Source organism: Lucilia sericata, unplaced genomic scaffold (genome assembly GCF_015586225.1).
Source record: "Lucilia sericata isolate MDLA Ls3-8-SP2 unplaced genomic scaffold, ASM1558622v1 Contig000527F_arrow, whole genome shotgun sequence".
NCBI lineage: Eukaryota > Metazoa > Arthropoda > Insecta > Diptera > Calliphoridae > Lucilia > Lucilia sericata.
Window position 1 is genome coordinate 138,573 of NW_023994539.1, and position 10,883 is coordinate 149,455.

The window sequence follows — 10,883 nt, forward strand, 5'->3', positions numbered from 1 at the left end:
TAATAATAACAATTTAAAGGTTTTACAAAATCCCTTAAATATTAAAAACTTTATAAATTTAGTAAAAACAAAAAAACTTAAAACAAAAGAAATATATTTCAGAAATCAGTGAAATTTTTAATTAATTTAAATCATATTATTATTTATTTGGTACATAAAGCCTTAAAATTGTTATTATTTCAAGCATTATAATTTCTTAATTAACTTATTGTAATAAAACTTAAAAAAATTTATATTTTTTGTTTAATATTTATTTAAATATTTCGTTTATGTAAACAAAAAATTTGAATGTAAATATTTAATTTTTATTAATTTAAATGGAATATGCTTTTTAATTTTTTGCTTTAAATAAAAAAAAAAAAAAAAAAAACTCAAAAGAGTTTTTCTTTTATTTTATGTTTATTTAATAAATAAATTCTATATTAAAATTCATTACAAAAAAATAAGTTTGACTCTCTTTATCTGACTTTGACTTTGTTTTCTTACTAAAGTGTTGTTTGCCAGGATGTTTAGTTTAGTTTGGTACATAAAAATTATGTAAATTATTTTTATTTAATAAATTACAACAAAATAATAATTGTAATATTAAAAATTAATAATTATTTTAATCTAAAACATTGATATTATGTAAAAGAGAACTATTTTAAAATTAACTAAAGCTAATAACTTCGGCTAGAATTGTATTAAATTATTATTTTTTAAAATTACTTTAAATATTACTCTTCATACAAAATCAAACAGCAAAAGAAAAAAATAAAATAAACAAAAAAAAAAAAAAAAACGCTCTGCATTCATACAATAAAATTCTTTGTAGTCGATTATTCTAAAGAACGAACGAGATATAGGATTAAAAAGGACGAGAGATAGGTATGTTTGTTAATATAGTTGTTATTCTTGTTGTTCACAAAAATCTCTTAATTTAACATGTCACCAAGTGATTCTTTAAGTGATTGAAAGATTTGCATTTGTTGTTCGGGTTTAAGATTGTAAATCTGAAAATGTAATGAAAAGAATTAATAAATATAAGTAAAATAAATTAAAATTACATAAACAAACAAGATTAAGATTATATTAAAGTCTCTAATTATTTTTAAATTAATATAATTTATGTCTTAACAAAAATTTCTAAAGAAATGTATGTCTTAACTTAAATTTGTATAACATTTTTATCATTATATGTGTTAAGAACATATAAAATAAAAAATCTTGATAAATATATGTCTTAACATAAAATTCTTTAGAAATTTATGTCAACATAAATTTATAAATTTAAAAAAAATATTGATGTTTTTACCCAAATTTATATAAAAATTTGTATCATAACAAATATTTCTTTAGAAATATATGTTTTAACACAAATGTTTACTTAAATTTATGTCTTAACAATACTTTTTTATTAGATATTTAAGACTTAACAGAAATGTCTAGAAATTTATTTCTTTACCAAAACTTCTTTGGAAATTTCTATAGAAACTTTTTTGAAGATATATGACTTAACACAAATATCTTTAGAAATTTCTTTAGCAATTTATTTCTTAACACAAATTTCTTCAGAAATGCAGTCCTAACCAAAATTTCTTCAGAAATGTATATCACAACACAAATTTTTGTAAAAATTTATGTCTAAACATAAACTTCTTTAGAGATTTATAATTTATAGAGATATTTATATCTTAACACAAATTTCTATAGAAATTTAAGACTTAACAAAAATGTCTTTATTAATTTTATATCTTAAACAATTTTTTTTGAAAATTATTTTAGAAATTTATGTTTAATGCAAATTTCTATAGAAATGAATGGCATAACACAAATTTCAATACAATTTTATGACTTAACAAAAATTTGTTTGCAAACATATAGCAAACTTCTTTAGAAATTTAGGTCTTAACTCAAATTCATTCAAAAATGTATGTCTTAACACAAATGTCTATAGAAATTTATATCTTAACAATTAAATTTATGTCTGAATATAAAAATGCTTGTCTTAACACTTTACAAATTTATGTCTCAACAAAATAAAAATGTATATCTTAACATAATTATCTTTAGAAATTTATTTCTATACAAATATATGTCTTAACACAAAATTTCTATAGAAGTTTATGTCTTACCAAATATTTCTTTAGAAGTTTAAGTCTTAATACAAATTTCTTTAGAAATTTGTGTTAAAATAAATTTATTTAGAAATTTTTGTCTTAATACAATTTTTTACAGAAATTTATGTCTTAACAGATCTCTTTTTTGAAATCTCTCTTTTAATCGAATTTTCTATAACAAATTCTTAACAGAAATAATGTCTTAATAGAAATTTCTATATAAACAAAAATTTCTTTTGGAGTTCATGTCTTAACAAAAATTTCTATAGAAAATTTATGTCTTAACAAAAATTTCTATAAAAAATATATGTCTTAACAAAAATTTCTTTAGATTTCTATAAAAATTTATGTCTTAACGAAAATTTCTTGACAAATTTATGTCATAACAAAAATGTCTATAGATATCTGTCATAGTTTTTGAAATTTATGTCTTAATTTTTTTAGTAATTTGTCTTAAAATAAATTTATTTTGAAATTTTTGTCTTAATACAATTTTCTATAGAAATTTATGTCTTAACAGAAATTTCTTTAGAAATCAATATTTTAACACAATCTTGGCAGAAATTTCTATAGAAATGTATGTCTTAACAGATCTCTCTTTAGAAATCTTTCCTGTAATAGAATTTTCTATAACAAATTCTTAACAGAAATAATGTCTTGACAGAAATTTCTATATAAACACAATTTTCTTTTGGAATTCATGTCTTAACAAAAATTTCTATAAAAAAAATTATGTCTTAACAAAAATTTCTATAGAAAATTTAAGTTTTAACAAACATTTCTATAAAAAATTTATGTCTTAGCATAAATTTCTTTGATTTCTAGAATAATTTATGTCTTAACGAAAATTTCTTGACAAATTTATATCTTAACAAAAATATCTGTCATATTTTTTGAAATTTATGTCTTAATAAAAATTTCTTTAGAAATTTGTCTTAAAATAAATTTATTTAGAAATTTTTGTCAGAAATTTCTTTAGAAATTAATATTTTAACACAAGTTTCTTTAGAAATTAATGTCTTGGCAGAAATTTCTATAGAAATGTATGTCTTAACAGATGTCTCTTTGAAAATTTTTCTTGTAATAGAATTTTCTATAACAAATTCTTAACAGAAATAATGTCTTAGCAGAAATTTCTATATAAACACAAATTTCTTTTGGAGTTCATGTCTTAACAAAAATTTCTATAGAAAATGTATGTCTTAACAAAAATTTCTATAGAAGATTAATGTTTTAACAAAAATTTCTATAGAAAATTTATGTCTTAACAAAAAATTCTTTAGATTTCTATAAAAATTTATGTCTTAACGAAAATTTCTTGACAAATTTATGTCTTAACAAAAATGTCTATAGATATCTGCCAAATTTTTTGAAATTTATGTCTTAAAAAAATTTCTTTGGAAATTTATGTTTTAATGTCTTAACAAAAATTAAAAATCAAACAATGTCTTAACAAACATTTCTGAAAAAAATATAGACTTTTTATGAAAATTCCACTTTCTATGAAAATTTCCATTTTTCTATGAAAATTTTAATTTTTTATAAAAATTTTAATCTTCTAAGAAAATTTCCAAATTTTCAAAATTTGCAATTTCTATAAAGATTTCTATTTTCTATGAAAATTTCCAATTTCTATGAAAATTTCCAATTTCTATGAAAATTTCCAATTTCCATGAAAATTTCCATTTCTAAGAAAATATAAATTTTCTATAAAAATATCGATGTTCAAGAAAACTTAAATTTGCGTTCGAAATACTGATTACGGTGGTTAGTTTCCTCTATTAAAATAAAGAATTTTACCTGTGTTAATAATTTGGAAGGAGATGGAGTTCTTATGAAACTAGAAATATAAACATTAACAAATGTGGCCATTAAAAATTGACAATCGAAACGATCCATAATACCGCCATGTCCAGGAATCATATCACCAAAGTCCTAAAAAAAAAAAAAAAAAAAAAAAAACAAGAAATAAATCAATATAATTCAAATCGTAAAATATTTCCGAAAAAATTACCTTAATTTTAAATGCTCTCTTAAAACCAGAAGCAAAGAAACCTCCAAATGGACCAATTATGGAACTAAACAAACTTAAAGCAATTGAATGCCAAATAAATGGTATTACCTTAATACTTTTGCCAATACCAAACTAAAAAACAAGAGAAAAACAACAATATAATAAAAACAACAATTTTTAATTAATTTTATTGTATAAAAAAACACTTACCACACTCAAACTATAATCCTGTGCGGTAAATAAATAACCAGGTTCACAGCTCATAGACATGCTACCCAATTCCTCTGAGTAGACAATGGGACAAATGAAATATTGATAATGACACAATATGTATGAGAAAATGATGCCAAACAAAACGGTAGCAAAACCACCACCTATAAAACCTTCCCAGGTCTTTTTCGGACTCAACTTAATAAGTGGTGTCTTGCCAAAGAAGAAACCAAACATGTAGGCCATGACATCATTGCAAACAATCATGGAGACGGGTACAATGAACCATATTAAACCTGGTAAATGTTTACAATTGTTATTATTACACATTTTATATAGAATTTTATTGTTGAAAAAAAAAAACACAACAAGTTGTCTAACTCACCTTCAAAAATGTTCTGAATTATTAAATAACTTTGTGTTACAACAATCAACAGCGATACATGAGTCCAGGCGAAGAGACTAAATTGTTTCATATAGTATTTCTTAACCAAGGACAAAACAAACCATACGAAACCAATGCAATACAAAGCGAATGAAAGGAAACGATGATAGGTAACCATAAACTTTAAATAACCCTATAAATAAAATACAGCATTAAGAAATTAATTCATATCAAACAGAAAAAAAAACGGAAAAACCTTTACTTACCACACGATTTATGGCCACACCAAAGTAATCAACCAAATTTTCACCATAGAAAAAGTAATTCGATGTTAAGAGAAAATACCAGGATAAACTACGGAACCAGGGTAATCCATGTATACGATATACCTGATAACCAATTGATATAATTTCTTGGAAACATTTCACTTGCACTAGCAAGGTCTGTAAGCAAAAATTAACATAAATTTTAAATTAGTCATATATAAAAAAATCGGAAAACAAATATATTCTCTTATGTATTTATAGTCTTACCGTAATCATTAATGCTAATGGGCCGCCATAGATAATTAAACAAAATCCACATATCATAATCCATGTGAAAATACCACGTATTACCCAATTTTTCCATCTAATTATAGACACAAACAGAAATTAAAAAACAAAAAGTAATAATTTCAATATTTTGTATTTATTTTGTTTAAATAATACATATTATTAATTCAATACACACAGAATGCTACCAACAACAATAGCATTAATTTAATAGTATTAATGGTTCATACTATATGTTTTTATTAGTTTATTATTTACAAACAAAATGATAAAAGACACCTGTAAGATTTATTTATTTTGAGGCATTTTGTGTTGTTGTTCTTGTTACTTACCTGTCTGGTAAATCCTTTAGAGCTGAATCCAAAATTTCTGGTGTTTTATCTGTACCCTGTGGTAAAGTTTTGGCCAATTCTTCAACAAATTTCTCTTCGGGTAATTTTTCTTCTTCTGAATCAACCTGCGAGTAAATAAGAAAAGGATATAGTTTAATTTTTGTTGTATAATTCTTGAAAATTTAACGATTCTGGTACAGTTCTATTTCAGTTTAGTTTAGCATTAGTTCTTTACTACTAGTTCAGTTTTAATTCAGTTCTAGTTCAGTTCTAATTCAGTTCTAATTCATTTCTACTAGAAATTTTCTAGTTCTAGTTCAGTTCAAGTTCAGTACTAGTTCAGTTCTAGTTCGGTTCTAGTTCAGTTCTAGTTCAGTTCTAGTTCAGTTCTAGTTCAGTTCTAGTTCAGTTCTAGTTCAGTTCTAGTTCAGTTCTAGTTCAGTTCTAGTTCAGTTCTAGTTCAGTTCTAGTTCAGTTCTAGTTCAGTTCTAGTTCAGTTCTAGTTCAGTTCTAGTTCAGTTCTAGTTCAGTTCTAGTTCAGTTCTAGTTCAGTTCTAGTTCAGTTCTAGTTCAGTTCTAGTTCAGTTCTAGTTCAGTTCTAGTTTAGTTCTAGTTCAGTTCTAGTTCAGTTCTAGTTCAGTTCTAGTTCAGTTCTAGTTCAGTTCTAGTTCAGTTCTAGTTCAGTTCTAGTTCAGTTCTAGTTCAGTTCTAGTTCAGTTCTAGTTCAGTTGTAGTTCAGTTGTAGTTCAGTCTAGTTCAGTTCTAGTTCAGTTCTAGTTCAGTTCTAGTTCAGTTCTAGTTCACTTCTAGTTCAGTTCTAGTTCAGTTCTAGTTCAGTTCTAGTTCAGTTCTAATTCAGTTCTATTTCAGTTCTAGTTCAGTTCTAGTTCAGTTCTAGTTCAGTTCTAGTTCAGTTCTAGTTCAGTCTAGTTCAGTCTAGTTCAGTTCTAGTTCAGTTCTAGTTCAGTTCTAGTTCAGTTCTAGTTCAGTTCTAGTTCAGTTCTAGTTCAGTTCTAGTTCAGTTCTAGTTCAGTTCTAGTTCAGTTCTAGTTCAGTTCTAGTTCAGTTCTAGTTCAGTTCTAGTTCAGTTCTAGTTCAGTTCTAGTTCAGTTCTAGTTCAGTTCTAGTTCAGTTCTAGTTCAGTTCTAGTTCACTTCTAGTTCACTTCTAGTTCAGTTCTAGTTCAGTTCTAGTTCAGTTCTAGTTCAGTTGTAGTTCAGTCTAGTTCAGTTCTAGTTCAGTTCTAGTTCAGTTCTAGTTCAGTTCTAGTTCACTTCTAGTTCACTTCTAGTTCACTTCTAGTTCACTTCTAGTTCACTTCTAGTTCAGTTGTAGTTCAGTTGTAGTTCAGTTGTAGTTCAGTCTAGTTCAGTTCTAGTTCAGTTCTAGTTCAGTTCTAGTTCAGTTCTAGTTCAGTTCTAGTTCAGTTCTAGTTCAGTTCTAGTTCAGTTCTAGTTCAGTAGTTCAGTTCTAGTTCAGTTCTAGTTCAGTTCTAGTTCAGTTCTAGTTCAGTTCTAGTTCAGTTCTAGTTCAGTTCTAGTTCAGTTCTAGTTCAGTTCTAGTTCAGTTCTAGTTCAGTTCTAGTTCAGTTCTAGTTCAGTTCTAGTTCAGTTCTAGTTCAGTTCTAGTTCAGTTCTAGTTCAGTTCTAGTTCAGTTCTAGTTCAGTTCTAGTTCAGTTCTAGTTCAGTTCTAGTTCAGTAGTCTAGTTCAGTTCTAGTTCAGTTCTAGTTCAGTTCTAGTTCAGTTCTAGTTCAGTTCTAGTTCAGTTCTAGTTCAGTTCTAGTTCAGTTCTAGTTCAGTTCTAGTTCAGTTCTAGTTCAGTTCTAGTTCAGTTCTAGTTCAGTTCTAGTTCAGTTCTAGTACAGTTCTAGTACAGTTCTAATTCAGTTCTACTTCAGTTCTAGCTCACTTCCAATTTTTCTTAGAAATGGTGTAAACTAAATCTGTATTTACTACTTCATTTGCCTAAATTGCAAATAATCTAAAATGAACTAGGTACAAAAAATATATTATTTTAATATGTGTATTTATTTAATTGGCTGGTCATAAGGGGCAAAAAAAAAACGTGGTGCTCTGCCATGACAAATAAATAATCACTTTTAAATCTCTATGGTATTTGGAAACAAAATTATCATCACATAAATGAAGAAAGCTATGTCTAGGTAGAAATTGCAATAAAAAAACTAAAACTAAATATAAATGCCAAAAAACGATAAGAACTATTAGAAATAAAAATAACAACAAAAGACAATATTAACTTTAATAGTATGTACATAGTTTATAGATTAGAACAAATCCAAATATAAAAGATTATAATGTTTGAAGAGGACATATGTAGGCATGAATAAAATACTAAACCAATTTAAACAAAAATTAAAATTTATAAAAATTAACTTTGAAGCAAAATAGTGCTTATTTCTTATAAAAAATAAAAGAATATTAATTTCTTTCTTTAATATATAGTAATTGTAAATAATGACAATGACGACAAAAAAACCCCAGTGGTGCCGGTATAGGAGCAAGCAACAAGCCTCTTATCTAGCAACAAATCATAAAATATATTTTATGGTAAATTATTATTGATTTGTATTGGTTATTCTTAAGTCCCCAACAATATTGGCAAATTTTCAATGTTGTTGTTTTGCCTATATACTAATGAAACCTTTTACTATTAAATAAGTAACAGTTTTGGGATGCATTGAGTATGTGATTTAATATTTTGTTCTTTACAACAAAACATACTTGTAGAGGAAAATATTAAGCGTGTTGTTGATAATGATATTAAGTCATTTCAAAATAGAAATTCAAGGGTAAGTTGATATAAACAATGAAGAAGACACAGGCAAGATGCAGACTACTCTTTAGTATTCCAATAAGTATTTCTATTTGTATGTTTGTTTAATGACAATGTCATGGATATTAAATTATCTACAATGGATATGGGTACGAGTTTATCTATGTACATACATATGTATGTATGTGCATATTGGCCATTCAGGGGCTTTTTTCTATTTTTTCTTTTTTCCCTACAATTACTGTTCACTAATTAGATTTATGTTTACGTTTCTTTTATTATTGTTCTATTGTCACACAGTGTATCGATGTTTTTGAAAATTGGATTAGAGAGTTTGTTTTTTATTGAAGAGGTGGTATATAGAATATAAATACATAGGTATAAAGCGAGAGTGGCGAAAACCTTTTTCAAATTTTCACATTTATTTGGTGGCGAGGAAATGGTAATAGTTCTTGCTCAGTTTTAGATTATTTCTAGTTCAGTTCGAATTGAACTCTAGTCCAGTTCTAGTTCAAAGTGAACGCTGGTTCAGTTCTAGTTCAGTTACAACTCAGTTATAGAAAACTTCTTAGTTTATTTATATTTATTGAAGTTTCTCTGAAGGAATAATATATATGTATTCTGAACTCTCCTGCAGGGTACCTGTTTAATTTCTTCGTATCCACTTCCTCAGCGCACTGTGCAGTGATTGTTTTTTCCTATTCTCTGGTTTTATTCTTTGCATATTTGTTTTTATATATTTTATTTGTTCGTTGTTGTTTCTTTTTCTCTCTCTCTGTCTGTATTGTTTACTTGCTGCCGTTGTCTATTTTTTACGCGTGACGTCGCTTTTCACAATTGGATTAAAATTTGTATACACAACAATATGGAAATTATATGCAATAAGCAGAGAAAAAACTCACATATTTACCTTTGACCACTACAAAATTTTATCTATACATAGACATTTTTGTATAATTAAAATATTTTTGCAAACGAAAGTTATGCAAATTCTTTTTTATGGAAATATAAAAAATGAAACCCTCATAGGGTTTCTTAAGATATACAAACATACTGCTAAAGATTATATACAAGGCACTTACATGATCTGAGGATTCAGCAGCAGAGGAGTTGCGTTTTTCGGCATCATTTATTCCGGTAGTATTACTGGCACCTGCCGACAAATTCTCTGTCTCATCTCCAGTCTCATCGGGTTTTCTGCGGCGTACTTCAGCCATATTATTATGCTAATTGGTTTAATTAACTTTTTTTTTGTATGTTAATATATAAATGCAAAAAAATATTTAATTAATTCAGTTCTTTGTTATTATTTTCTCTTGTTCACTCTTTGCTAGTTGAATTGTTTATCGATACTAAAAGATTTCCATGAAAAACTAAAATTTTTCCTCTGTTAAGAATTTGTGTACAACTTTTCTATTCGAAACGAGTAGTTTTCATCTTCTGCGCCGCCTCAGATTGGAAACGGTGGTTGTTTTTTCTTTCTTACTTTATCTTTGTTTCAATTAAATTGTTCAAGTTTTCAAATATAAATATTCACAACACTCATACTTTATTTAGTTTTAATTAAAGTTTTATATTAATTTCGTAGTTTTATTTCTAATGCTTTTTTATTTTTAACAAATTGTTCTAATTTGATCAACCGATTGCAGAGCCCTGCGCCGACAAATATTAACATCGGCGGCGACTAACACTAAATATGTAGGCGGCGGCTTAAAAACGACTGTAAGCCGGCTAAGTTTTCAATTACGTTTAGTTTTTAAATTTTCAACGATTTTAAATAAAAACGGAATCCAAGAGATAAGAAAGTGGGATTTTGGAAGCAAATATATTGTTTATAACAGCAAAACAGAGCAAGCACCAAAGTTGTGTGAGAAATTATGCAGGGATGGATAAAAAATTCTTAGAAATTAAAAACAAATCCTTTCTCCAAGTTTTACGAGGATCAGCCTATATTTGACCCTATCCTCCATATAAAACATCTTGCAGAAATTCAGTTTCTAAAAAATTTTAAGAAAATGATCAATAACGTAAAAACAAAGATATTTTATTTATTTATTTATTCAGTAATAAAAAAAGCCAATTTGGGCAAAATAATATTACATAGTAATGTCTGTTCTGTAAGCCGAATCCGAGTAAATTTCTCGTTTAAAAACGAATTCGCATAATTTTTCTCGTTTTAAAACCGAGTACACAAATCTAGTAGAAAGTAAATCGAATGTAATTTTATTATAATAAATTAAATAACTATTTTTCTGTCTGGTCTGTTTCATATAAACTATATGTTCCACCAGACGTACATACATAGATAAATATAAATGCATATAATATTTTGAATCTATTATATACCGACATATATACATACATAAAAATCAGTAGGATTTTTTCGATTTAAATTACATTATACTTCAAGGTTTAAATTAAACTGTAATTCATTGATTGAATTCAAGTACTTTTTCTATTTAAATTATAATTTACTAGCTATACACAGTGTGCT

General features: G+C 26.1%; 1 protein-coding gene across 1 annotated transcript; it reads right to left on the reverse strand.

Moving 5' to 3' along the window:
* Window positions 1-398: 398 nt before the first annotated feature.
* On the reverse strand, window positions 399-10,055 carry LOC119605860 (phosphatidate cytidylyltransferase, photoreceptor-specific). The gene is made up of 9 exons (XM_037959187.1): window positions 9,472-10,055; window positions 5,595-5,719; window positions 5,242-5,338; window positions 4,975-5,151; window positions 4,709-4,901; window positions 4,324-4,619; window positions 4,114-4,245; window positions 3,900-4,034; window positions 399-992 (listed from the first exon to the last, which is right to left on the reverse strand). Exons 1-9 carry the CDS (start codon window positions 9,604-9,606, stop codon window positions 915-917), a joined length of 1,368 nt encoding a protein of 455 aa, XP_037815115.1. The 5' UTR covers window positions 9,607-10,055; the 3' UTR covers window positions 399-914.
* Window positions 10,056-10,883: the final 828 nt, after the last annotated feature.